General features: G+C 60.1%; 1 protein-coding gene across 3 annotated transcripts in view; it reads left to right on the top strand.

Moving 5' to 3' along the window:
- Positions 1-21,162, top strand: part of ELFN2 (extracellular leucine rich repeat and fibronectin type III domain containing 2) — a 57,152-nt gene extending 35,990 nt beyond the window's left edge. Inside the window, exons 3-4 of one of the 3 annotated variants that reach the window (XM_049694689.1) lie at positions 43-4,823; positions 13,222-21,162. In XM_049694689.1, the coding sequence (XP_049550646.1) occupies positions 13,682-16,147 (2,466 nt within the window). In that variant the 5' untranslated portion in view covers positions 43-4,823; positions 13,222-13,681 and the 3' untranslated portion in view covers positions 16,148-21,162. Of the gene's footprint in view, positions 1-42; positions 4,824-11,126; positions 12,730-13,221 lie in introns of those variants that run through there. The other 2 variants (XM_033405002.2, XM_033405001.2) reach the window with 2 other exon arrangements.
- The last annotated feature ends 6,818 nt before the right edge of the window (positions 21,163-27,980 follow it).

Below are 27,980 nucleotides of genomic sequence, written 5' to 3'. Positions count from 1 at the left end.
CGCCACGGGAACGGCTCCACTAACTCTATGCTTCTCTTACAGAGCAGAGACGACTGGCCGCCCTGAGCGCAATTCAATTCAACAGACATTTACTGAGTGCCTACTATGCGCCAGGCCTTAGGCTAGGCACGGGGGTGGGGGCACAGAGAGGAAGACGGAGTCCCATCCTCAGGTAGCTCCAGGCTGGGGGGCGTGGAGAAGACAGGCCAGGGCTAAGCAATGACAGCTCAGCTCCAGGAGAGAAGCTGCCTGTAGGGCTGGAAGCAGCAGAGGTACCTAGGTTCAAGTACACCCCTGGAGAGCTGCTGTCCCTCGCCTGTGCCTCAGTTTCCCCATCTGTAAAATGGGGGGAAGGGAGGTGGGGTGAGACAATCTCTAGGATCCTTCCAGGAGTCCATGGGGATGGAATCAGGGCACGGGGGCAGAGTAGAGAGGCCCACACTCTCCCTGTGGAAAGGAAATCTCTGAAGGCTTCTTGGAGGAGGAGGCATGAGGTCTGGGCTGCAGGGGGTGGGGAAGGTGGAAATGGTACCCCAGGCTCAGGAAGAGCATGAGCAAAGGCCCAGGGGACATGCAGAGGGGTGTCTCTGCAACTCCATAGGTTGTGAAGGGGTGTCGTGGGGTATGAGTTTAGAGAGGGAGGGAGGGGCCCAAGGGCTGCATGTCGGGGTGTGAGCTCTGTTCTGTGAGCTGTTGAGGATGGAGAGTGAAGAACAGTGGTCCTGCTTTGTGCCACCCTCTTCACCTCCCCTCTCTCCTGGGTACACTTGACCATCACGTTCCCGTAGAACATGTGGCCATGGTGGTGCCCGTACCTTCCTAGACATGTTACACATTAGTCCCCATGGCAACCCCGTAAAGTGGGCATTACTGGGCCCAGTTCACAGATGAGGACACCGAGGCTGAGAGGGAAGCTTTTGCCTGTTATGATCTGACTCCCAGCTCCCCCATGCTTCTTCCACTAGCTGTCACTGTTGGGAGGGGGGCGGGTCTCTGTCCTGTGTTACACCTGCTATGCTAGGAACCCCCAAGCTCTGAGGAGTACCTGCCAAGGGGAACACAGTTGAGTTTGGAGGTGAGGGTGGGCAAACCCTCAGATGTTGTTAGCAGGACCGGCTTTTTCCAAGGCCTGAGCTTCTGCCCCTGCGGCCACCCTCTGAGATGGGGGTGAGGCAGGGCTCCTTCCCACTTTACAGATGAGCAGACTGAGGCCCTGGGGGTCCAAGGTCGAGGCAATGACAGCCTGGGCAGGGAGCACCATTTTCTTATCATCCAGCTGAGGCTGGAGGGAGGTTCAAATCCTCCGAGATCTGTGCCGAAGCTGACCCACACAGCCCTCCCCAGGCAGTGGAAAAGACTGGCATGGAATCACAGACCTGGGTTCAAATCCTGCTTTTGTCTCGCACAAACAGTGTGATCTTTGTGAGCAAGTCATTAATTACTCTGAGCCTCAGTTTCCTTGTCTATAAAGGGAGAGCGCAGACCTCCTTCATTCAGTCATTAACAGACGTTCGTTCAGCACCTGCCGGGTTCCTGGTGCTGGGCTTTGATGGAGACTCAGTCCCTTCCTTGGAGGACTCAGTTCAGGAGTAAGAGCAGCAGTTTTCGTTCGGTTGTGATGGAAGAAGCCCAGGGGGCTGTGGGAACCCACAGGAGGGACCCCAAGCAGACCATTTAAACTGGTGAGGGCAGGCAGGAGGGCAGGATAGGAAAGCAGGAACCAGCTCTGCAGGACCCCAGGGCCTGGGCTTCAGATGTCTGTTGGAAATTTCCCAGATCAGTAGGGAGCCAGGGAAGGCTTTTGAGCACGGGAATATCGGAGGCCGGGAGCCCAGTGAGGATGCTGATTGAGAAACTCATTTGGGGTGAGGAAGGAGGCTGAGGCAGGGCAGGAGCAGTGGGAGGGTACAAAGGCCTTCCAGATGTGGGCAGCTGGGGCCGCTTCGAGCCGGCTCAGGGACCGGGCAGAGAAGCAGGGCTGGGGAGCATGTGGGCAGTGGGAGGCGAGTCCAGTTGTGGGGTTCAGGTGCCAGGGAGGGGTCCGAAAGGCAGCTGGCGGTCAGTACCAAGCTGATGACAGAGACCCTGAGAGGGATGGAGATGCTGGGGGGTGGGAGTGGGGAAGCAGGTTTGGGCAGAGCAGAGGACCGGAACCAGGACTTCAGAGAAGGTCACTGCAAAGTAGCCCAAGGGGGAGCGGCCTGGCAGGTGGGAGGAATCCCGAGGTATAGGGACTTAGGTCTGCCGGGAGATGACAGAAGTCACCTGTGGCGGGCACTTTGCCCAGTGCCAGGCTCACAGAGGGGCCCAGGAGGGTCAGTTCCCACCTGGCTTTCGCTGGGAAGCAGAACCGTAGTCTGTCCCCTGCCATCCCGAGGAGGAGGCTCTGAGGAGGAAGGTGTTTGGGAAGGAGGGAAAGGGGAAAAAACATTTGCGTGTGGAGCAAGGCTGAAGCGAGGGAGAGAGAAAGAGGGAGCAGGGGATGAAAAGAAATTACCATCCGCCGGGATCTTGTCATTCAACCCAATTTTCAAAGGACCACAGCTGTCGCACTGAGATAATCTGTTAATTATAACAGCCATTGTGCTCTGGCAATGGGAGAGAAACCGAGGCTGAGGAACAGGCCAAAGGCAGGGGTGGGAGCCTTTGGGGGGCAGGAACAGGCAGGAAGGCAGACACTGTCAGGGGCCAGGCCTCATCCCTTCCTTGCCACCACTGTTGCAGCAGTGGGTGACGGGGACCCGCTGTGTGCCGGGCACTGTGCCACGCCTGTGAGCCAGGCCACCATAACCATTCTAGAGGCAGCTAACTTTATTGAGCACTTACTATGTGCCATACCCTGCTCTGAAGCTTTCATTCTCCCACCCTCTGAGGTAGTGCCCTTCTAGTCCCATTTTACAGAAGCGGAGACTGAGACTCAGAGGAAAGAAATTGCCTGCCAGGGCCATGCTCTTCGTTCAGTGGCAGAGCCAGGATTTGAGTTGAATGTGGCCTGTCCTTCTACGAGAACGCTAGGGAGGGCCGGTCCCCATGGGTTGGCCATGCGGGCTTGGTGGCCACATGTCCTGGGCTGTGGTCTCAGTGCAGCCGGCAGTCCATGGGGTAGCCCCCACCCCCCACCCCGGGCATTTCCGGGGCTCCTTCTGCACGAACAGGGCTTCCTTGTTCTCTGATGCCACAGCTGCAGGCCCCTGCAAGCTCCCCCCCACCGCCATCCGCACCAGAGAAGCTAGTCTCAGGGCCAGAAGAGGGACCCCATACGACCGCCTGGTTTGGGGTTGTGATGGGCTGCGGCCCTGGGAGGGGTCTCAGCCTGGCCCTGGCTGGCTGGCTATGGGGCCCCGGGTGCTGGGGCCTGGGAGAGGCAGTGGGGAGGGTGGGCAGGAGTCCCAGGTGAGCAGAGTGAGGGGATCCTGAGGTCTGTGGGGAGGGGCACGAGCAAGGGGCCATTCCAGAAGGCCAGGGAGCCCTTTGCCGCAGGCCGTCCTCCGGGGTGTGGCTTCAGCCGCCAAGGCCTTAGGCCTCCTGGTGTTCACAGCGGCCTTGGTTGGAACCTCAGCGCAGCCTGGCTGGCAGCGTTTTACGGAGTGGGAATCCTGTTTGGGAGCAAGTAACCCTCAAACCCCAACAGGAGCCCCAAACTTGACCCGGCAACCCAAGCAGCATGGTTGGAGAGCCAGGGACCCCACGGGTTGACAGGCAGGTCTCGGAGGCTGTATGGGTGCTCTCCTGGTTTGGGGTCCCCACTCCAGTGGGCCTGCTTGGAGGCAAGCAGGGTTGTGGATGGGCCAGGGCAGCTAAAAGTCCTGTAGAACTGGTGTCACAGAGGCCAAGACTCAGTAGACTTTTAGGATCAAGGGATTTGTAGAAACACTGTAGAACTCCTGCATCCCAAATTCATAATTAGAGACCTCCCCCCGCCCAAAGAAAACGACCCGTGCCATTAGAGTGTCCCAGAGCCACAGAACCAGGGAGGCAGGTACTGTAGCACCCTCGGGTCCCAACCGGGAGTCTCGTGGGATTCCCCCCACAGGTCCGGATTCTAATTGTCGCCACTCTGGGGTTCCCTCTGTTGCCCAGGGGTCAGTGGGAGCCTCAGCCAGAGAGGCGGGGAGGAGGATGGGTCCACCTAGGCCTGTGCCACCTGCTCTGTCTCTGCAGGGATGCAGAACCTGGGCAGCCAGTTCTTCCAGGTTTTTCAGTGGATTCCAGAAATGAGGATTTTAAAAATAAAATCTCCAGAGTTATCATCATTGGCAACTAATTAAAATTTTTTAAAAAAAGATTGTCCAGATGAAACAGGATCCCACAGCATCTCTTGACCCAGAGCCTGGTGCCATGGAGGGTCAAAACCACTATGTAGTAGTTGTGAGACCTCAGTTTCCTCCTCTGTAAAGTGGGAACAGCAGCATCGACTCGTGAGGTTGTGCAGAGGATTCAGCGAGTTAACATGAGAAGTGCTTAGGCCTAGCCCGTGTCAGCCCATGACTCTGTTTTCACCTTGCCCCACGCTGCCCGCCCCTCCCCTGCCAGGCTGCCTCCGTGTGGGCTGTGCGCTTTGCCACCGGGAGCCCCCACGGCTCCCCGTGGGCTCCAGACACACCACTCTGCCTTGGGCCAGCCCTGAGGGTGTGGGAAGGCAGGGAAACGTTCACCCCTTGGGGCCCTGGAGAGGGAGCAGAGCTGGGAGGGAGGCCTAGCCGGCGCCTGGCACATAGTAGGTGCTCCATAAATGTTTATTGAATGAATGAATGGAGGCCATGCAGGCAGAGGCAGCCGCGCGTGCGCAGGCACTGGTGAAAGAGCGGGTCCCGTGGAGACTGGTGAGTAGTGCCCGGGGCTGCAGCTGAGTGGGGCCTGGGGTCTGCCGAAGCCAAGGCCAAGGGACCAGCAGGGGTCAGGTGGGGGAGGCAGAGCCAGGTGGGGGAGGGCAGGGGTCGTGTCGGGGGAGAGGGGCAAGGTGGGGATGCAGGGGTCAGGTGGGAGAAGTCAGGGGTCAGATGGAGGAGGCAGTCCCTTGAATAGCCTGGAGGATTCTGGGAAAGCCAGAGATAACTCCTGGGGTGGGACTAGGAGATGGACTTTTAATACAGATCATTCTTGGCCATGAGCAGGAGGGTCCCATGCTCTACACGGCACCGGCGGTGGGTGGGGTGGATGCTGGGCTGCTTAGGGCTGGGGAGTGGGTACCAGGGAGTGGGCCGTGTGAGGGGGCCGTCTGTGAAGAGCTGCCCCCAGAGCCAGTGTTGGGGCTTCTTCTGCCAGGCTGCTGGGTGGTTTCCCAGGGCCAAGACCTTCTGCTAAAAACCCTTCCGTCCTCCTCCCTACCTCCTTCCTCTGAGGCCTGGACACAGCGCAGGTGCTAATGACAGATCCAACGCCCCTGGGAGCAGGGGAGGCCCAGGCATCAGTTGAGTTCCTGGGAGATGACCCAGTGAGCAGTTACAGAGGGCTTGGGGCGGGCCCCAGCAAACCAGAGAGACACAGGTGCTCAGCTGTTCTCCCCCTAAATAGATGAGGAAACTGAGGCCCAGAGGGGGCAAGGTGCTGACCTGCCCAAGGTCACACAGTGAGCCAGCCCTCTGTGTGTCATAACAGCTCGTGGCACAGCAGACTAGCCCAGCCCCCTTCTCTGGCCAAGGTTACTTGGCTTGGAGACAGATGCCCAGTACGTCGGGGCCTTGCCAACCCAATTAACCCCCAATAACTGTCAGCTGTTGCTGCTGTCGATGTGGCCATGTTCTTAGTAAGCTCTTTTGGGTAAGTCAGAAACTCGGTGAAGACAGGGTGCATCTGTCTGCAATACCGCACATCATAGGCGCACAGTAGGTGTGCAGTAAATACCTGCGGATGTGTAAGGAGCGCAGGTGAGCGTGTGGTTGGTGGCACAGCGTGCTCGACCTGCCCCAGTGGTGAGCTGCAGGCCCGTGACACGGATGCAGCCACGGCCTGCTCACCCAGCGCAGGATGGCACAGAGCTGGGAGCGGGTGCCGTAGTATCAAGGGGCAGGAGCCAGCTCCCCTGAGATGTGGAGCAGCTGGCACGGAGGGCTGAGACTAACAAGACGTGATGGAATGGGAGTGGATGGAAACCTAGCACCTCGGGTGAAACCCAAAGAGATACTTCCCAGAGCTGCCTGAGGACGTTCTGAGGGCATCGGGGCTGCCTGGCAGGATGTGAAGGGGCCCGGGGCTTTGGTTGACATCTAGGTCAAGGTGAGGACACACTGCTCTGCATATCCACGCTGCTCTCACGGAAGTGTGGCGCCCGAACGAGGGAAGCAGAGGGCCCCCGGTGCCGGTCACTGCTCGGACCATGTTGGCGCTGAGGCTCAGCTCCAGGTGACACCTTTTAGGAGGGATCTTGACAGCAAGCATGACCCGGGGCAGCTGGACCCAAGGGTGTGGGACTTGACACCGTGGCTTTGGAAGAGCAGTAGAGGACGTGAGGCTGTTCATCCTGGATACGCGGATTGCAGGGGCATGAGATAACTGATGAATATCAGAAGGACCTTTGCGGAGGACTCTTGGCTGCAGTGGCTCCAGACAGGCCGTGTCTGGCCAGTGGCAGGTTGGGACCAGTGAATGAACACGGGTACAGGAGCTAGGTTTGGCTTTGTAATATAAAGAAGTCTCTAATAATCAGAGCTGTTCAGGAAGGGAATAAGCCTCAGATGGGTGCTGAGATCCCTGTCACTGGAGGTATGCAAGTTGGGGGAAGTCACATCTGCAGGGATCCTGGAAAGTCTGGTAGTTCTAAGATCTCAGGCCAGTTCAAGTTCCTGGCTGTGTGGTCTTGGGCAGATCACAGCCCCTCTCTGAGCCTCAGTTTCCTCATCTGAAAAATGGGAAGTGTGGGTCATGGGGCTAAAAAGAAGAAGGCTCAGCACATTTCTTGCACACCGTGAGCACCTCATCAGTGGTGGAGGCCCTCCCTCTGATAGTTATATAAAGTCCTGATTCGGTGGAGTCACGGACCCCAGGATCTCCCTCTGTGCCCCATCCCTGTCCCTAGCCCTGAGCTCTCATTCCACCCATCATGTTCTGGGCACCTGCTAAATGTCTGAGCCTGTTCCAGGTATGGAGGTTGCAGTTTAGCTCGAGATAAAGCCTGTTTTGACTTTATTATGGGGGCAGGGAGGGGCTCATAAGGAACGAAGTGATGTCTAGTATTGTTGAGGGATCAGAAGGGACCAAAGCCAGGGTGGAGTGACCAGTGAGTCCTCTCAGATTTGGCGTCAGGGAAGGTGGGGTTGTGGGGAGCAGCTGAACAGAGATCTGAATGAAGTGAGGTAGTGGGTTGTGCAGATACTGGGGGAAGAGCATTCCAAGAGGAGACAATAGCGGGTGCAAAGGCCCTGAGGTAGGAGTGTGCCTGGGGATATTTGAGGAACACAGCTGACCTGGACTGAGTACTTCCTGACTGATGGTAGAATTGAATTCTCTCTCGGTTTATGGATGGTCCACTCTTGTACACTTTCCTGATAGGGAGGGAGGTGCCTACCCGAGGGGCAGGAAACTCACAAGATGGCCTGTGCATGTCCAGTCCCTGCAACGGACCCAGCTCTTTGGAGGAAGCTGGGGAAGGAGGGGGCCTCAGTTTTCTCATCTGTAAAATGAAGCCAACAGCACTCACCATGCAGGGCTAAGATTCAAGGAATGTAAAATGTCAGACACAAAGGAGCCATTGAGTAAAGGGTAGCTGCGACTATCTTACGGACAAGGAGACTGAAGTCCTGAGAGGTTAATTAATGTGCTCTGTGTCACACAGCTCAGCATTCAATACCAGGACCCTTTATCTCCAACATCCATGCTTTTTTCTCTCTGTCCTGCAGCTGGAGCTCTTTGCACCTGAAATCCAAATGGTTCACTTACCATACAGTAGTTCAGTGGCGAAGGTATAATTATCCCATTTTACAGATGAGGAACCGAGGCCCAGAGCAGTCTGCCCGAGGAGCCCTGGTGAGGTGGAGGCAGCTACAAGACCCGGCATCCAGTTCCCAGGGGGTGGCGGGCTTTGTCCCGGAGGGTGGAGTGGTGGCAGCCCATCTCTGGAACCCCTGGCCTGGTGCTGCGCTTCCAGCAGAGGTGAGGTGGCTGCCCGCCTGTCGAGTTCTGGCTGGAACCCAGGAGTCCTCGGTCCTCGTAATCCTGGGTAATGGCATTGACGCGGACAGGGTCAATGGCACCTTAGAGAGCCTTGGCCAGCCTGGCCCAGGGAGGAGCCCATGCCAGGGCTGATCAGCTGCTGCAAATGAGATTTCCCTGGCTAAGCCTCATGTCCCACTCCTGGGAGGTCAGAACACGGGCCTCACCTCCCCCATCCACTCCCTGGACCCTGGGAGCATCCTGCGGGAGTAGGACCTTATGAGCGGGAGCCGTGCATTTGCCGGGCCTCCTGCCCTATACAGAGCGTGTTTGTCTCCACTATGTTCTGGGATTTCATGGGAGCCCCGGGCGATGGGAGGCACTCACCTTGCCACACAGGTAGAGAAACTGAGGTTTGGAGGGGGCCTGCAACTCACCCAAGGTCTCAGAGCCGGCCGGCCCCGCATCTTCCCTGCTGACCTCTGCCTCCCCACTCCCCACCCCATCTGCCCTCAGCCGGGGGACACACAGGCAGACCTCACCCTGTCCATCCTCTCTCCCAGCCCAGGCAGGGGGAGCAGCCCCATGACCCCCTGGCCCTCACAGCCCCACAGCCTGGGGCGGAGAGGTCAAGGCTCCCCTCTGACTGGGGAGCTTGGGGGTCAGCCTGCAGTGGAGGGGTCTGTGGCCCAGGGGGTTAGGGAGCCTGAGTCCCGGGGAGCCCTACTCTTAGGTGATGAGGGTTGTGAGGAAATAATGAGAAAAACCTCATGAACAGTGGTAGCTGACGTCTTCTGATGCTGCCTGCTACGTGCCAGGCCTTGCGTCCGCACCCGCCACGTCAGCTCACTGCAGCCTCGCGGGTAGGGATCGTTTGGCCCACTTCCTCGGCAAAGGAGGAGGCTTGTGCCCAGTGTCCTGGGGTGGCTGAGTGGGCCGTGTCCAGGGGCAGTCAGCTCCCAGAGGGCACTCGAGTTTGGCAGATCAGGATCTCTCGCTGCCACCCTGGCCCCTGAGCTGACCTCCCACCAGCTGGACGTGTCCCTTCCCCAGTGCTGGCCTCGGTTGCCCCTCTGACAGTGGCTGGGATTGGGCTAGAGCCAGGGCTCCTCGTCCCTGCTGCTCTGAGGCTCTGGGATTCTGAGTCCACGGAGGGGCCCTGAACCTCGTGGCCCCTGGAGGAGGGTGCAGAATCCAATAGGATCGACCGGTGATGTCAGGGGGCGGGTATGAAACCCGGAGAGGGAGGGCCTTTGCCCAGAGTGACTCAGACTTTCCTCGGCTGTACCGAGCTCTGAACAGAGACCTCCCGTCAGCTCTGCCCCTCAGACCCGTATGGTCTTGCCCACTCTTCTCCCTCCTTTCTGTCCAAGGGTGTCCCCATGAGAGTGGACATCATGCAGTGTGTAGCCTGCTAGACGGGGATCCCTCGACGGCACGCTGCCCCCCAACTTCACCACATTCCTCCTCTCTGTGGTGGCAGGAGAGGGGGACCCTTGGAAAGGTGCTGGTTGGGCACTTTGGGCCGGCCCCCGCTCTGGCCAGAGTTCACTCATTACCTGACACCTGGGGGAGGGGTCCGTTGAGGTCAGGTCCCCTGGGAGCACTGCTCTTTGCCCCCTCACGCCCTGGTGCCCTGGCCACTGGCCCACAGCCTGCTTCCGGGGTGGCCACACCCTCCCAGGTTTAGCACCGTTTGGGTCCTAGGCAGAAAAGGCCTCTGCTTCCAGCACCTGCTCCCAGCCGCTCCCCACCCCCTTCCTCGGCTGCTCACAGGCCGTACTTCGGTGGCTCAGCCAGACCCAGTGCTCATCTGACCCCTGGATGGGGCGGGGGGCGGCAGGCACTGTGTCCCCTCCCTCGCACCCCCCGTATTTGTCATCTCACTGTGCTTTGCTGTGCTTTTCTGCCGATCGATTCCTTTGTCTCCGACGCGCCCTCTCCGTTTATCTCTGTTCCTCTGCCTCTCCCTGCTCAGCTCTCTCCAGATTTTGGCTTTTCCCTCCTCCTCAGCCCTCGCCTCCTGTCTGCAGCTCCCTCACCTCCTTTCTCTCTCTCCCCAGCCCCCAGGTGTGCTGCGGTGGGTAGGGCCCTGTTCTTGCCACTGCTGTCTGGGCTGGGGCATCACCCCCGTGGGAGCAGGGGAAGGCCTGACCCCCAGGACCCTCAGCCCCAGGTCTGATAGCTCGGCGGCCGGCTCGCCCCTCCCCACACCTGGAGTGGGTGTGCAGCCGGGCGGGGGGCCAAGTGCTGCTGTCAGCGCCTTTGCGGCCTTGCTGTCCCCCGTCCCTGGATGCGTCAGGCCTCGACAGGTGGTGGGCAGGCAGCCCAGGGACAGGGACAGGCGGCTGACGCACACGGGATGGGGAGAGGGGGAGCCTCCTCCCCACTCTGAGTCATGGGGGGGGAGTGGGGGGAGCCGGAGAGAGGGCGGGGTCACCTTGAGGGCCCAGTTGGGCAGCGCTCAGAGGGCCTGGGGGCCACTGTACCCCCTGAACTGTTTGGGAAGGGAAGAGGCAGGACTGGACTAGTGCAGCCTCTCCAAGTCTGGGCGCCTTCTCCTACTCCCCTCCCTTCCCCTTCGCCTCTTCTTACACCCTCAGCATGGGCTGGGCTTTCCAAGAGTCTGGCCAGCTCAGCTTAGCCTGACAGCTGCTGGGTCTGGCCAAGCAGGTGACGGTTTGAGCAACTCAGATCTGAGGGTGAGGGGGCTCGATGCGGCTAAAGTTACTCATGTGCGTCTACATACATACGCACTCGTGTGGGCCACACATGTGCTTAACATGTCGACATACAGGCAGGTGCGGGCCTGTGTTCCCCAGAGACGCTCCACATGCATCCCTTCCCACCCCTCCACACACAGGCACGCCCTCGTTCACTCCTATGTTCACTCCTGTAGCTGGCCCGGCAGGCACACATCCTGTGCACACGGACATATGTGTGCACAGCCGCCGGCCTGCACACCCGTCTACTCGTACACGTCAGCACGCCCCTGCTCCAGTGCTCTGAGCCAGCGCACACCTGCGCGTCACCTGCAAACAAATGCGGTCCCCAGACATTCCCAGCCAGAGGAGGGGCAGACAGGGTTCTCTGATAGGGCAAACTTGGCAACTCAGCCTCTTCCATTACAGCCTCGCTGCCTGAGGGGGAGGGGAACTAAAGCCACCGAAGGGGTAGGTCTGGCCTGAGGCCCCCTAGGAGCCAGCGGCCACGTCGGATGGGAGCCCTGGTCTCCCGACTGCAGCCCTGAGAATTTTCGTGGCACAGCCAAGGACAGAAACGCTCTCTGCTGCCTGTCCTTGCCCCCTTCTTGGCCGACAGCCTCGTGGTTGCCCCCTCCCCTGCCCCCGTCCGGCCTCTCAGCCTAAGCTGGTCCTGCAGGGTACGGGGAGGTGTGAGGCGGGCCCCCCCGGAGGTCCTGATCATCACAGCCTCTGACGCTGCATCAGCCTTTCACCTGAGGGGTCACCTGGACGCCCTGTTCACTTGCCACCTCAACAAAAACTGCCTGCCTGGGCTTCTTTGGGGACTTTTCTCCCTCTGCACTTCCCTTTCCTCTGTTCCAGCCCTCTGGGACTCAGGGCTGTAAATTGGTTTCGCTTTAACAGCAGAGGTTTCACATTTTTTCTTAAAGTGCTTTTTTTCCTGGAGTTTCCCGGGAGGAGGAGCAGGACGCAGAGGTGGGCCTTGTGAACAGTCTTCTGCTTTCTTTATCCAAACATGGATTTCTCTGGCCTAATCTTCACATCCCTGGCCAGTGCCCAGGGCGGAGGGAGGGAGGACCGAGCTCTTCTCGCGGTCAGGAGAGCACTGGGTGTGAGTTAGAAAGTGATCTGGAAGAGGGGCCGTGTCTGGCTTGCTGGGTGACCGGGGCAAGCCCACCCCAGACTGAGATTCAGTTTCCCCACTTGGAAAATGAGGGTCTGTGGGCTGGGACCCCTGCACTGCCTCCCCTGACCCTCTTCATCTTGAGCACGGGCAGCATGGCTCACCTTACTTCTCCCCCCATCAGATGGCCAGGCAGGGGCTTGGTCCCCTACTTTATAGTTGTGGAAACAGACTCAGGGGTGGTGTGCTCCACCTGGCCAATCAGGCAGGGTGGGCGGGGCTCCAGGCCTCCGGATTCCTGCTGGCTCGGGAGCCTTCATCCTGGCCCAGGCTGTGGTGTGTGTCTCTAGGCAAGTCACTGCTCCTCTCTGGGCCTCTGACTCTCCCAGCCACTGAGGGGTTGCCGGGCTTCGGTCACAGGATTCCGGAGGCCTCTGGCTTCTTCTGCCTGAGGCGTCCCCTGCAGGATCCGCACCCCCTACCGGAAAGCACTTTGCGGAGGGGCTGTGGAGGGTGTGTCTGGATTCCCAGACTCTCAGCCTCTCTTTCCCTTGGCTCTGCTCTCGCCTGCAGGATGAGCTCATCTTGTGACCTCCCACTGCGGGAGACCCCAGCCTCTATGCATCCCCCTGCCTGGGGTCCCACAGCCATGCTGCTCTGCTCCCCCTCCCCCATGGAAGCCGAGACAAGGGAATTATTTTTGGAACAGCAGCAGTTACACAACAAATGAATGATTTATCTTTGGGCCTGGAGGAGAGGAGGCATTTTGCTGGGCATCTTAATTCTTCTCTGGATTGGAGGGTGGCTGCTTGGGTACGTGGCCATGCGTCTGTGGGCCTGTTGTCGTACACAAGACTAGGTGTGCGTGTGTGTATACACCTGTCGACGTGAGCGTGCCGTGGAGTTCTGGCTCATGTGGGGGCCTGTGGGTCTTTGTGCAGGCAGGTGGACGAGTGTGGACAGTAGCGTGCTGGGGCGTGTTTGTGTGTGTGTGCGCGCATGTGTGTGTATGCACCGGGCCTGTTAACTCTCCAGTCTCCTTTGCCCACTGGCTCCAGACTCTATCCCCTCCTCCCTCCCCCTCCCGTTTCTTTGGTCTCCCTCCTTCCATGTCCTGCGGCCCCCTCTTCCCCCTCTTGCCACCCACCACCCCCCTTCTTTTATGTAACAGGGACCCAGAGTGCTGCTGGCGCAGGAACCCCCGGGAGGGGGTGGAAAAGGGACTGGGGGCCTGCACTGGAGCATAGTGGGGTTGCTCTGAGCCTTCACACTGATCTCTCACCCCCTCTTGGTGCTGCCTTTCAGGAACCAGGTGACAGATGGGTCTCTTCCTTCCTGTCCCCGTCTCTCGCGCTCCCCCCTCAGAGCTCCAGTCTCCAGCCTCCCGTGGGAATCGTCTGAAGTTCTGAGCCCAGAACCCCAGGGGGAAGAGGAGGAGGAGGGAGAGGAAGGCAAGCCTTGAGAGCCCGGGCACCCTCCCGGCAGGAGAGGAGCACCTCGGGGAAGCAGACTGTGGGGCCTGTAGCCCCCGTGGCCCTGGCCTGGCCGTGGCGCCCGGCTCCTGCGGGTAGCACTCCGGCAGGCCCCCAACAGTTGGCATCGGCTCTGCCTGCCTCGCTTGGGGCCCCCAAGCTGGGGGTCGCCCCCAAGATGGTGGCGGCCCCAGGGAGGACTGTGCTGCCGGCCCCAGCCTCTGGCCGCTAGGCCACCTGCGCCCCGGCCCCCGACCCCAAGCCCGGCCTGTGAGGAGGCCGCGGCCGGAGCCATGCTGCGCCTGGGGCTGTGCGCGGCCGCGCTGCTGTGCGTGTGCCGGCCGGGCGCCGTACGCGCCGACTGCTGGCTCATCGAGGGCGACAAGGGCTACGTGTGGCTGGCCATCTGCAGCCAGAACCAGCCGCCCTACGAGACCATCCCGCAGCACATCAACAGCACCGTGCACGACCTGCGGCTCAACGAGAACAAGCTCAAGGCCGTGCTCTACTCCTCGCTCAACCGCTTCGGGAACCTCACCGACCTCAACCTCACCAAGAACGAGATCTCCTACATCGAGGACGGTGCCTTCCTGGGCCAGTCGAGCCTGCAGGTGCTGCAGCTGGGCTACAACAAGCTGAGCAACCTGACCGAGGGCATGCTGCGCGGCATGGGCCGCCTGCAGTTCCTCTTCGTGCAGCACAACCTCATCGAGGTGGTGACGCCCGCCGCCTTCTCCGAGTGCCCGAGCCTCATCAGCATCGACCTGTCCTCCAACCGCCTCAGCCGCCTCGACGGCGCCACCTTCGCCAGCCTGGCCAGCCTCATGGTGTGCGAGCTGGCCGGCAACCCCTTCAACTGCGAGTGCGACCTCTTCGGCTTCCTGGCCTGGCTCGTGGTCTTCAACAACGTCACGAAGAACTACGACCGCCTGCAGTGCGAGTCTCCGCGCGAGTTCGCCGGCTACCCGCTGCTGGTGCCCCGGCCCTACCACAGCCTCAACGCCATCACCGTGCTACAGGCCAAGTGCCGCAACGGCTCGCTGCCCGCCCGGCCCGCCAGCCACCCCACGCCCTACTCCACCGACACCCAGAGGGAGCCCGACGAGAACTCGGGCTTCAGCCCCGACGAGATCCTTTCGGTGGAGCCACCGGCCTCGTCCACCACGGACGCCTCGGCGGGGCCGGCCATCAAGCTGCACCACGTCACCTTCACCTCGGCCACCCTGGTGGTCATCATCCCGCACCCCTACAGCAAGATGTACGTCTTGGTTCAGTACAACAACAGCTACTTCTCCGACGTCATGACGCTCAAGAACAAGAAGGAGATCGTGACGCTGGACAAGCTGCGGGCGCACACCGAGTACACCTTCTGCGTGACCTCGCTGCGCAACAGCCGCCGCTTCAACCACACCTGCCTGACCTTCACCACCAGGGACCCGGTCCCGGGCGACCTGGCGCCCAGCACCTCCACCACCACCCATTACATCATGACCATCCTGGGCTGCCTCTTCGGCATGGTCATCGTGCTGGGAGCCGTCTACTACTGCCTGCGCAAGCGGCGCATGCAGGAGGAGAAGCAGAAGTCGGTCAAGGTCAAGAAAACCATCCTGGAGATGCGCTATGGGGCCGACGTGGATGCCGGCTCCGTCGTCCACGCCGCCCAGAAGCTGGGCGAGCCCCCTGTGCTGCCCGTGTCCCGAATGTCCTCCATCCCCTCCATGATCGGGGAGAAGCCCACCACCTCCAAGGGGCTGGAAGCTGGGCTGGACACGCCCAAGGTGGCCACCAAGGGCAACTACATCGAGGTGCGCACGGGCACGGGCGGCGATGGCCTGGCCCGGCCCGAGGATGACCTCCCGGAGCTGGAGAACGGCCAGGGCTCGGCCGCCGAGATCTCCACCATCGCCAAGGAGGTGGACAAGGTCAACCAGATCATTAACAATTGCATCGATGCCCTCAAGTTGGACTCGGCCTCTTTCCTGGGGAGTGGCAGCGGCGGCGGGGACCCTGAGATGGCCTTCGAATGCCAGTCCCTCCCTGCGGCCTCCACCACCTCCTCGACTGCCACCCCTGGGGGGCTGGAGCGGCCCAGCTTCCTCTCACCTCCCTACAAGGAGAGTTCCCATCACCCGCTGCAGCGCCAGCTGAGCGCTGATGCCGCCGTGGCCCGCAAGACCTGCAGCGTCTCCTCCAGCGGCTCCGTCAAGAGCGCCAAGGTCTTCAGCCTGGACGTGCCGGATCATCCGGCCGCCGCGGGGCTGGCCAAGGGCGACTCCAAGTACATCGAGAAGGGCAGCCCCCTAAACAGCCCGCTGGACCGGCTCCCGCTGGTGCCGGCGAGCAGCAGCGGGGGCGGCGGCGGCGGCGGCGGCGGCATCCACCACCTGGAGGTGAAACCCGCCTACCACTGCAGCGAGCACCGGCACAGCTTCCCGGCCCTGTACTACGAGGAGGGCGCCGACAGCCTGAGCCAGCGCGTGTCCTTCCTCAAGCCGCTGACCCGCACCAAGCGGGACTCCACCTACTCGCAGCTCTCCCCCAGACACTACTACTCAGGTTACTCCTCCAGCCCTGAGTACTCATCCGAGAGCACGCACAAGATCTGGGAGCGCTTCCGGCCCTACAAGAAGCACCACCGGGAGGAGGTGTACATGGCCGCCGGCCACGCCCTGCGCAAGAAGGTCCAGTTCGCCAAGGACGAGGACCTGCACGACATCCTCGATTACTGGAAGGGGGTCTCGGCCCAGCAGAAGCTGTGACCCTCTCCTCCCTGGTGAGGTTGGAGGGGGAGGGCCAGGGGCACGCGGGGAAGGGCCCGGGCGGGGCGCGCTGGGGGCCGAGGCCAAGGAGTGGACGTACACGCACACCCGCACGCACGCACCCACGCACACACCTGACCACCACCTGACTGTGAACCACCACCACCCGACAATACCGGACGGGAAAACAAAGACATGTTCACCTTAAAGTTTACACACTGATACTGAAACCAGTCGTCTCTACTGTGCTGCCCAGGGACTCTGCCGGGGTGTGCGTGCTGGGTGGGGCCGGCGGGCAGGCGAGGAAGCCAAAAGAGGGTGTGGGGTCTGGGGCTCTGGGACTAGGGACAGGTTTGGGGGCAAAGGAGCCCGGGGCGGGGATGGGCCGAAGCCCCCCTGGGGCAGGGAGCGGGTCCCCCCGGCTGGGGGACAGGTCACGTGGAGATTTAGTAGAAGATGGACAGTGGGCATCGTTTCCGTCCTTTGTGGATGGGGAAACCGAGGCCCAGAGAAGGGAATTGCTAACCCCAGGGTCACGTGGCAGGCGAGAGTCAGTCTCCCAACTTCCCGGCCCAGTGCAATCCCCCAGCCCCAGGAGCTCTCCCGGGGCCTCACCCTCGGTTCACCCACTACCTGTTCTAGAGCTGTGGTCTCCTGGGGCTGTGGCATGTGAGAATCAGGCGGGTGCTTTTCCTTTCTAGAAAGCCCCATGGCCATGTCCCCCCCTTCCCGAGCGTGGAGCTGTGATTCATCACGTACAGGGGCCTCTGCACCATACACACTCCCCCCTCCCCCCCAACCCCCGCCACCAGCACCCAGGAGAGGTGGGAGGTCCTGTGGACAGGGGAGGAGCAGATACGGGGACGGTCCACCGGCCCCCTTCAAGTGTCTTCCAAGTAGCCTGAGAGCTGCCGATGGGGTCTGAGGAGAGCGGCTGAGCCAGCAGCCACCGCGTCTCAGGTGCAGGCCCCATGCCCTGGCCCCCCAGCCTCTCTGGGCCTCCAGGAGCCCTGCTCGTCCCAGAAGGGCAGCAGTAAACTGTGATGCCTGGGAGCAGTGGGGAGGTGGGATCTAACGGGGGCCTTCCTGCCTCTGCCCCCGCATCCTGGCCTCCCACCGGCCCGATCCCCCCTCCCCCTCCCCGCCACGGCCCTCGGGGCAGCATCTCAGCCTGCCCAGAGGAAGGAGGGCTTTCCGGAGCTTTTCCACTCACCCCCTCTTGGCTGCCCATCCCTGCCCCACCCTCCTGGCCTGAGGGGCTCCCATGTTTCCCTGAAAATGGCCATTCCTCCCTTGCTGACCCCCATCCTACATCGAACAAAGCACAAATGGTGAGCACTCCCACCTCACCCCTGCTGGGAAGGAGCAGGCTGGATTCCCGGGGCCCCTCCCGTCCCTGGCCAGCCTCTGTCGCCATGGCAACCCAGAGCCTGGCAGTTGGGACCGTTGGCCTCTTGGGGGTTCTCTCTCTCAGTGTGGGTGGTAGAGGGCGGTGAGAGAGGGCAGGGCCAGAGGGGGTGGCTGGATTTCTCAAGAGCTAGGGGCTTCCTGGGGCGCTGTAAGGGGGTGGGTCTGGGTTCCTGAGACCGTGGGGTCTCGAACACTGTCAGGGTGCTGAGGGGCTGGAGTCGGCTGTCCCTTCCCCTGTGGATGGGAGGTGGGCCCGTGGGGGGCGGAGACACTGTAGCTTTGCCCACCTGCCAGTGTGCCCCTTGGTGCCTCACCCACCGCAGGCGGGGATGGAGCCCACTTGGCTCTCCCCACCCTCCTGCCTTTGGCCTGTCACCCAGTGGGTTTCTTGAGATTTGGGGAGTGTGACCGTGGGGTGAGGGTGGTTGCTGGGAGGGGACCAGACCTGCACTGCGGGGGGCATTCTGACAGGGAAGCTATAGTGCCGTTCCCGTAGGATCTGGGGGAGGACCGTGGAGGGCGAGGGGACCTCAGGGCTCAACCCAGCCCCTCTCACACCTACTTGGGGCACGGACCAAGCCCGGGGCTCACTTTGGGGGTGACGTTTGCAAGGAAAGGACTGTTCTCCTGGGGAGTGGAGGGGAGGGCGCCAGCATGGATGTGCAGAGCAGACCTCCCCCGGCTCCCCAAATCCTGCCCCCCAGCCCCTCCTCAGACTGGATTGGGAAAACAGAAAAGCAAGCAGGCCGAGAAGCCAGTGATGTGAGGAAGCAGATTCCCTGTTATATTTGCATGACGATTTTACTGTATTTTTCTGAGCAAACATCTGTCGTGTATGTGCCAGTTTGTCCAGACTCCCTTGCCCCCCTCCCCGCCGCACCCCTCCATTCCCACAGTCCCTCTGTTGTGATCTGACAAGCAGCTCTTGAAACGTGGGGACGGGCCAGCTCTGCAAAAGACCCAAAACAGGTACCAGCGAAACACAGCCCCCGCCCCACACCCGCCTCCTATCTTTCCGGATGTTGGGCCCACAAGTGCCGCCTCCTCTCCTCCCACGTGGCCTCGCCCCTTGGCCTCTTCCTTGCTCGGGAAGGACAGCCCCGGGCAAGGGGGCGTGGGGGGACCTCTCCTCTGTCCCACTTGCTCCCATTTTGCAGATGAGGAAGTCGGGGCCCCCGGAGAGGGAGGGGGTCTGGTGATTTGGCTGCCGGGTGGGGAGGGTCAGGCACACTGCTGAGTACAGGAAGCCCAGAGCTTGGGGCTTCATGGGTGGCCCTACGGGGAGGTTTGGGGCCCTGAGGGAGGAACCTATAGGCGGAGGGGTCCCCCCGTGACGTTGGCCTGGCCTCACTGGAGACAGAGCCGCCTTCGTTCCCCCATCATTCCTGGTTGAAGATGACCTATAAAAACCTCGGACAGGCCGGCTTCAGGGCGCTCTAAAGGATAGATCTCCATCTTAACCACAAGGGTCTTCCACTCCCAGGAGGTGAACCGACATTCACAGCCCAGGTCGTACAGATCTTTGAGGAAGAAGACGGTCCCCCAGCTGCCCAGGCCAGGCCGTAGCTCTGGGGAGAGGGCCACTGCACTGTAGCTCACCCTGGAGGCCTTCCTGCATCTGTGTCTTGTGTCCTGTTCAAGATAATTTTTCCTCGGGGGGCGGGCAGGGCGAAATAGTCACGAAAGTCAAATGAACATTTATGTCAAGGAGTCTGGCTGGCCCCGGTCCTGTGTTTGCAATGGAGGTGAGCACGGTGGACCTGGGCCATGGCCTGGGCGGGCCAGGAGGGCAGGTAACCAGGAGAGAAGGGAAGGTACCGGGGAGGAGGAACGAGGAACCTGGTGGAGTGGAGGGGGCGAGCCAGCTGGAGGAGATGTGAGTGCCGCATCCTGGACCTCCTGGGACCTGCCTTGGGTCGTGCCCAGGCTTGCCATCCCTTATCACAGAATCTCTCGAGCCTTCTGGGCGCCTGTTCCTGGGAAGGGGCATCCGTGGGTCCATGCTGTCCTGGAGAGCACAGGTAGGGGCTGCGAACCCTCTGTTGGAGCTAATGGCCTTCCAGAAGTGAAAAGCGGAGGTCTGGCAGGAAGAAAGCTTAGTCTGGGGCGGCCGCCTCCTTGGGGGTCCCAGGCTTGTTTCTCCCCTCTGCAGGAGGGGCCTGTATTGGCCACCCGAAGGCCCCTCGCCTCTGACCCCTCCTAGGGGACAGAGCAGGAAGACGGTGGTGGCGTGTGTCCAGGCCAGGAAAGGACTGTGTGCGGGGCAGTGGGAGTGGAAAGACCCGCTTGGGGAGAGTAGGTCTGGAGAGCCCTAGAGAGGCAGGGTGAAGAGGCTGGGCCTGGCCGAGGGGCTCTGATGGTTCCCAGCAGGAAGTCGCTCACCTGCCCCACTCCACGTCCTGGGCATTTAACAGAGGGGGAAACAGAGGCACAGGAAGGGGAAGGAAAGAAAGCTTCTAAGGTCTCGAAACCAGTTAAAGACAGACTGAGGCCAGGAAAGGGGCCCGGGCATGGGAGACAAGAGTGACAGGTCCTGGCTTATAAGGGGCCTACATGCAGTGACGGGACAACCTCAAACTGTTCCCCAGTGATGGGCACTGCACGGAGAATTAAAATAGGGCGACGGAGGGCGAGGACCTTGGGGAGCCCTCAGGGCAGGGGTGGCCGGCAGCCGAGCTCTCTGAACGACAGTCTGAGGACTAGACTGCCGGCTGTGGGAGGATGAGACGGGAGCGGGAGGGAGTAGGGTAGGAGGAGCTGGGTGTCCCCAAGTACCTCCTCGGGTGCCCCCCACTCCCCTGGCCCTGCCCTGCGAGGACCCCACGGCTTAGCAGCATCCCACCCCATTCCTGAGGGAGCGGGGCTCTGTTTCCGGGGGGGGGGTTGGGTGGTCAAGGCATGGGGAAGCCCTGGGGTGTCCGGCCCCCATGGGGCTTAAGGGGCAGGGCTGAAGCTTGCCCGCCAGGCCAGTGTGAAGGTTGGGGCTCGCCTGACCGCAACGCTGATCTCCTCTCTGCCAAGACTTCTGCTCCACGGCCACCTGTCCATCCTCCCACCTTTAAGGCAGAACCAGTGTTTAGACTCCTGTTCTCACGCCTGCTCCAGAGTCCCCCCTGTTAAAGGTACACCTCTGCTGCCCAGCAGTAGGGAGAGGAAGGGGGGTCGAATGGGGTGGGGGGAGAGGGTCTGGGCGGCCTCTCCTTCCCCTGCCTCTCGCCAAACAAGCACAGGGCTGGGGAGGGCCGAGGGGCCCACTCTTGGTTCCTCCCTCCCCAAGGAGCCGCCAGCCCCTCGGCCCTGCCCTGCCGCCTGGCACCTGGTTTGGGTCTGCAGAGTTGGGCTCCTGGCCCCGGGCTACGAACCTGTGAACCCTAGCTGTGTGTGGACCCTTCCTCCCTCGGTGGGGCCTGAACTGTCCTTTTCTTCTTTTCGGGGTCGGGGGGGGGGAAACTTCATTTATTTTCTCTTCCCTATATCTGCCTCCCCTTCCTCCCGATTTCCTGTTTTAAACCGAATGGCACGAAATTGTTTTCCTCAACTCGGAGATTCCTGTATGGAGAGAATCAATTTCTATATTTGCAATAAATTTCTTATTTAAAACAACAGGGCCAAGGTCTTTGTTGAATGCCGACCCCTCCCTCGGCGAGTTGGAGTCTCCGCGCCTCCAGTTTCTGGTGCCTGGTTTCCGTCTCCCTTTCTCACCAGAGCCTCACACTCAGGGTTATGGTAATGCCCGCCCCGGTCAAGGAAAAAAGAAGTGTGTCCGCCAGACAGGGTGGGCCAGCAGGGAACTGAAGTGTCAGTGTGCCTCTCACCGCCAAGCCTAGCCGGCTGGGGGGCCTCGTGGCCTCTCCCCGCTGGAAACCTGGCAGCCCGTATGCCATGTGCCCCCGCTCCCCTTCCTGGTGTCCTGGCCTCCATCACTGTATCCAGACCTTAGGGGTGGAGGGGCATTGGGGCATCACTTAAGTCTCAGCTGATTCATGGGATTACGCCACCTAGTCAGTATCCGAGGGCCCCAGTTTCTCATACGCCTGCCTCTAACTGCCCTCAGAGGGTTGGGGTGATGCGGGAGGACCCTAAGCAGGTCCCCTGGCCTTGCCGAGGACAACTTCCAGACTGCCTGCCTCTTCCAACCCGTCTGCTGTCCTTTCCTCGCTGGGCCCCTGACCTGGCCCCCTTACCTGCCTGTCCCCCGCCCTCCCCGCGCCACCAGTCTGCTGCCCTTTTCTCCACAGCTGTCAACCACCCCTGCGCCTTCTCAGGGATCCAGAGATGTCTCTCTGGGCAGGCACGGAGCTCGGGCCCTCATCTAGTGACCTCAGGCTGAACTGCCAAACGTTCGCTCGGGCCGGGGGAGCCCGGAGCCCACCTCCAAGCCCCAGCCTCCGTGACTTCCCAGGAGGCAGAGCCCCTCCCCCTCTCTTCCCAGACCCCTGCTCTCCAACCGCTGCAAACCCTCCTCTGGGCAGCCCCTGGGTTCAGCCGGGATTGCTACAGGGGCACTTGGAGTGGCCTCCCAGGCACTGAGCTCTTCCCCCGCGAGTGATGCCACACGGAGGCATTCGGCAGGCCCCGCCCCGGGGTCAGCAGTCCCTGTGGCCCTGGTGGCTCTCGGCCCATGGAGCCTTCCTGATACCTTTTGCCTCCCTGGGAGTTGGTGTGGACTGGGGGGAGGGGCTCCTTGGAAGGGCCCAGGCTGGAGCCTCAGCTGGCCTCCTGTCCCCTCCAAGCTGCCCTCAAGCCGCCTCAGTGCTGCTGTCCCAAGGTGGCCGCAGCCTGGGCCGTGGTCTCCCTCTGCTCACTGGCTCTTCCCAAGCAGCTCGTGTCCTGCTTCCTGAGGGAAGTTTTGCTGTGAACTTGCAGCGTGGTGGGGTGGGGGGCAGGTTTGTGGGGGAGGGTTCAGAGGAGCAGGTATTGGAATCTCACAAGTTCTGTCATCTCAGGCCTGCAGTTGGGACTGGCCTAGGGTCCCCCAGCCTGGCTCAGGCTCAGGATCACCCAGCCCAGCTGCCTTCCCCTTGCCATCCACGAGGCCTCCCCATGCCATTGTTGTGAGGATGGGGGTCTGCTACCCCTTCTTCCAGGATAGCCTTCAAATTCTCCTCCCTGACAGTAGGGTACTTAAGGTGATTTCACAGCAGCTGAGGTGTTTTCCTCAATGTTTTCCAGAATGTGGGGTTGGAGAATCCAGTTCTGAGTCTGAACTTTCTCTTGGCCCCAGCGCACCCCGCTTCCCTGGGTTACAGGTCCCAATGTCAGCTTCTCAGCCTCTGCATTTGCAGTCTCCTGCAGGGGTAAGGTCTCAGCCCCCAGGAGCCACCTTCTCAGGGCTCTTTACCTGCAAGAAAGGAGACCTTGTGCCTGACGCAAGTCAGAGGCAAAGGTTCTGTGCACATTCATTGTTCTCCCCTCGCCCTCCCGTGGCTCACCCGGTCCCCATTCCTAGCTCTGCTTTCCGCCTTGCTCTTAGGGGAACTCAGCTACTGTCTCCTTCCTCGGGCCCTTAGCTCTCGGCGTGTCCTCCCCTTCACCCTTATCTTTGGTACCAACACATCCTGATGTGTGAGTCTGGATGGCAGGGTCTCTGGTTAACTCAGGGCTCACCTGCGTCCCCTCGCACTGGTGTCTGGAGGGGTTTGTGACTGGATCTCCATCCTCCACATGAGGTCCAGGGCTGCCTCTCTGCCTGGCCTGGGTCCCGTTTCTCTTCCGCTAGGCCTGGAACCCCGGCTGGTCTGTCCTCTCTCCTCAGTGCCAAGTCTGCCACACCCATTCCTGCCTAGCTCCCCTGGGAACTGGGAGCCCCGCCCCGAATCTCCTTTCTTGGGCTGAAACGGCCCTCCCCAAAGTCCCCGACAGCTTGTCTTGGGTCCTCATGGTTCTTGCCAAACCAAGCAAGATCATGTGTGAGGGAGTCATGGTGACGGGTGGAGACATGGGAAGTTGTAGCCTCTGAAAGTCCTTGTCCTCAAGAGTCTTGCCTTCTCTTTTCCTGACCTCCTCCAACAACTGCCCCTTCCTGTCGTTTGGAGAGCTACCAGAACCTGTAAGGAACCCGCCCACCCTCCCCTTCCTCCAGTCGCTCTTGCAAACAATATTTCTGGCCCCCCTCTATTAGTGAGGCACAATAGCTGTGAACTGATCTACTTTGCCCTGGGCTCTGTTGCAGACAACAGAATTCTCTATAGCTAATTGAGCTGGGGAAGGATTAGAGAGGGGACCAAGAGTCATACAGACTCATCTGGAGGGCTGAAGACCCAGACCCAGACTGGAGTCATACAGACTCATCTGGAGGGCTGAAGACCCAGACTCAGGCTTGTGCTTTGTGGACTCACTTTCTAAGTAACAGCGCAGATCTGGACCACCTAGCAGGCTGCTGCCCCTTGGTCCATTAGCAGGACCCGGGCTGCTGGCGCCAGGACCACAGGAGCCCAGTGGATGCCCGTGGAAGCTGGTGATGGGCTGAAGGTTGCTCTGCTAAGGCAGGGGCTGGTCACAGAAGCATACCCTCGGCCTCATTGCCTCCTTCCGCGTCTCTCCAAAGAGTAACCGATCTGCAGACCCGAAACCGCCTGTGACACTCAGCTTCAGGAGGGTCTTGCTTGGTGGTCCATTTTTAGCTTTCTGGCATCCACAGTGCCAGGAGGACCTCTGCAGGGTGATGGGCCAATCCCACGTATCCATCACACAGACCAAGTTGCATCTAATTCCCACAGCAACCCTGTGAAGTAGGTGCTTTATTTAGCTCTGTTTTGCATTTGAGGAACAGAGTCAGCAACAGGAACTTCCCTGAAGTGGCATTGCTCACCAGGGGCAGCTGGGAGGGAATGCCACCCCATTTGACTCCCATGCTTTACCTGTTCCTCTAGATGGTTTCTTCCAGACATCCCCTCAGGCCAACGTCCAAAGGCCTGAGGCCCATTTAGGACATGGCAGGATGTCCCAACCTGTAGTCCAGCAGAGAACAGACAGAAGGCCAGCTTTGAAAGAGGCCCAGGGCCTGTGACCGTCCTGAGCCTCGGACTCATGTGAAGATGTCCCAAGCTCTGTCAGACCCGGCATTCCGATTCTTGCTGTTAAAATCCTGGCTACTTCTAAGCTATCTCTTACAAATTCCTCACTTCAAGATGAGACAAATGAAGTCCAGAAAACAGGGAATGGGGAGAGCCTTTCCGGTCATAGGGAGCGTGGCATGACCTGGGAGGATGGAGGCCGGGCCTTAAAATATTTCGATTAGGCCCCAGACATGGGAAGGAAAGGAGGCAGAGGTCGGGACCAGGGTCAAGAGGGGCCCTGCCCTGGGCTGTGCACATCAGAGGGCCTACTTTGACCTGCTTCTGCCCCCGCCCCCCATTTCTCCCTGCAGGGCGATGAGTCTGCAAGGGCGACATGTGCATGCCCAGGGCCTCCTCATTTCTAGACCCTGTTCAAAATACCTGGGATCCCCGGGACAGTCTGCCCAGGTGGCCTTAGGTCTGCTTCCAGGATCTGTCTTTCCAAGGGCAGACAGGGCCACCCACGTGGGCACAAGAGATGGCCAAGGGGTAGCCGTGTGTGGGAAGTGCGGGCAGAGCCTAGATGTGTGGGCTGGGGGGCTACGTGCATGCACGTGAGACCCCTTAAGTTGTGGGACAGCGCTGGAGTGAGAAGAGAAGGGGTGTGCGGTGGGCCAGAAAACAGGGGCTTGCTTTCCCTGGGCTGCCGCACTCAACGAGTCCAAGAATTTGAATTCAGATCTGTTGTAGGTCATTATGAGGCATGTTTGTCAAAGCAGGAGGATGTGCTAATGATTTCTTAGCTTGATGTGGCCCTTAAATATTTAGACTTACAGTATTTGAGCTTCCCCTTGAGCTTCCCTTTGAGCTTGCCCAGGTCTTGCAAGCACTGGGGGAGGGGCGGGGAGGGGCTGGGCTTCAGGATTAAGGGAGCCCTCGGGGAAGGGTTGGGGGAGGGACCCACTGTTTGGAGGAAAAAGCTCAATAAATGGCTTTGGATGAGGAAATGGTTTTGCTTTTTTGTGTCCGGGCCGGAGCAGGGTGGGCTTGAAGGCCAGTCACAGAGGAGGAGATGACACTGCAAAGAGGGGAGGAGATGGGAGCAGAGACGGCACAGCTCGGGCCCAGGAGTTGGGGGGTGCTGGACTTTGACCTCCTGGAGGAGAGGGGGGATGAAGGAACTGGCTTCTGGGGGAGGAGCGATGGCAGGGATAAGGGGAGGTCAGAAAGGCCATTTGCATTTGGGGTGTGTCCTCCCTTTGCCTTTATCAGCTGAGTAAAACACCTATTTTTTCTTCCTTCTTCTGCAGCTCCGCAGAATCCCCAGCACAGGTGGTTTTCCTAGTTTCTAACTCTGAGGGCCGACCCACAAGCCTTGCTCTATGTGCCGTCTGGGGCCCTGGCCCTGGCTGGCATCTGCAGTGGAGAAACCTAAAGGAGACATGGCCTCTGGCTCCTGGGAGGAGCACACTGGCCAGGGCCAGGCATGGGAGCTGCCGGATGTGATTATCCCTTAACTATTTATAAAGTTCCTTTCACATTCTTCAGGTGAGGAGTGAATACTGGGAATGTAACCCTAGTAGATAATGGGGCCTCATGTGGCTCAGTCTCTGAAGTGAGTACCATTCCCAACAGCACAGCCCCACCATCAAATAGCAACGAAGGAGGAATGCCACTCTCTGCTCTCTTGAAGAACATCTAGATTGCATTTCGGATTCACAGCAATCCTTCTCATAAGCCCTTTTTTTTTGCGATACGCGGGCCTCTCACCGCTGTGGCCTCTCCCGTTGCAGAGCAACAGGCTCCAGACGCGCAGGTTCAGCGGCCATGGCTCACAGGCTCAGCCGCTCCGCGGCACGCGGGATCCTCCCGGACCGGGGCACGAACCCGCGTCCCCTGCATCGGCAAGCGGACTCCCAACCACTGCGCCACCAGGGAAGCCCCCCAGCCCCTCTCTTTGAAGCAGCCAAAGGAACCTTGGTGGGCATGCATGTGGTTGTGTTCCTCATCTGTTTAAATAATCTCATCGCCTCCTTCAGCCAGGCTGAGAAAGCCCTTCATCCAATCACGCCTCTGGGCCTTTGCACCTGCTGTTCTGTCTGCTGGGGGTTTCCCTCCGAACCCCCATGTCTCCCCTTTACCTTCCCTGAAAGAACCCTCATTAGGTTCAGGAGAGCTTTCCCCACATACACACACCACTGGACATGGCCCTGCCCCCAGCTCCAGGCCAATCTGGATTGGGCTGAGCCAATCATGGTGGCCCTACCCCCCCCTTGCCAGTGATTGGTTTAGGAATGGCCACGTGACCCACTTCCTACCAAGGGAAGGAAACCTATAAGGGAGCTTTGGGGGGAAGGGTCTCCTGTGTTCCTCAGGATGCCCTTGTTGTATCTTACTGGGTTGCGGATACGGGAACCACTGCAGCCTTGTGGCCGCAAGGGCCTTCTCTGGGAGCAAAGTTGACACACTAGGAAGGCCAAATGGAAAGAGAACAAAGGTCATGTTTGAAGAAACGGTGGAGCTGAGGATCGCACTGGGCCTGGACCTGCCTGCCTCTGCTTCTCACGTGAGATGACGTCTCTTTAGCCTGAACTTGCTTGAGCAGGGATTTTGTGTGACTTGCCGCCGTTTGCAGATAGACACCATCAACGTGTAGCTCCTGCTTCCGGAGGTTGTGGTAGATTTGGGCTCCGTGTCAGTCGCAGAGTGACAGAGCTGCTTCTAGGGCTGATGCGGCCACGGGCCACATTCGTAGAAACATAGGGTCCAGGCTGGGGGAAGTGAGGGTTCTCTGCTCTTCTGTACTGCCCAGAACCCATCTGGAGAGGCTGTGGTCAATTCCAGGACCCACTGGGGTCCATCTCCTGAGAATAATACCATTTGGAAGGGTTTGGAAATCCTGTCAGACAAGGGACACGTGAGCAAATTGGGGTTTTAGCCTGGCAAAGAGAAGGCTCGGGGATGCCTCATTACTCTGTTCAAGATGTGTGCGGGGCTGCTGAAGGGAGGAGACACCGGCCCTGTTTGTGCTGCTCCGGACCATGAAGAGGAAGTGAATGACAGCAGAAAGAGGTTTGCTAACCATTTAGGGCAAACTCAAACTTTGGCAGGTGTCATTCTCACCTGGGGAACTTGGTAAAGCCACAAGGTCCAGTCCCTGTCTTCTTTCATGAGTCCCGGCCTCTGTGTTCTTAGCCCTCCAGGGGCCTGTGATACACGCCAACATGGGCGACCCCTGACTTAGGGGAAGGACGCTATTTGTGGGGTGCCTAAGATGAGTCAGGTGCTGAGCTCGGCCCGTCACTGTGTCTCCCATTTGAGTTGGACACAGATCCTTAGAGCCAAGCATCGTTGTTACAGTAGTGAGTTCCCCACAAGAAGCATCACTAAAAATAACGACCAATGCAATAGAGAAAGAAGAGGAT

Source organism: Orcinus orca, chromosome 11 (assembly GCF_937001465.1).
Source record: "Orcinus orca chromosome 11, mOrcOrc1.1, whole genome shotgun sequence".
Lineage (NCBI taxonomy): Eukaryota > Metazoa > Chordata > Mammalia > Artiodactyla > Delphinidae > Orcinus > Orcinus orca.
The sequence above is the reverse complement of the archived record's forward strand: the minus strand, read 5'-3'. Positions and strand labels throughout refer to the sequence as shown.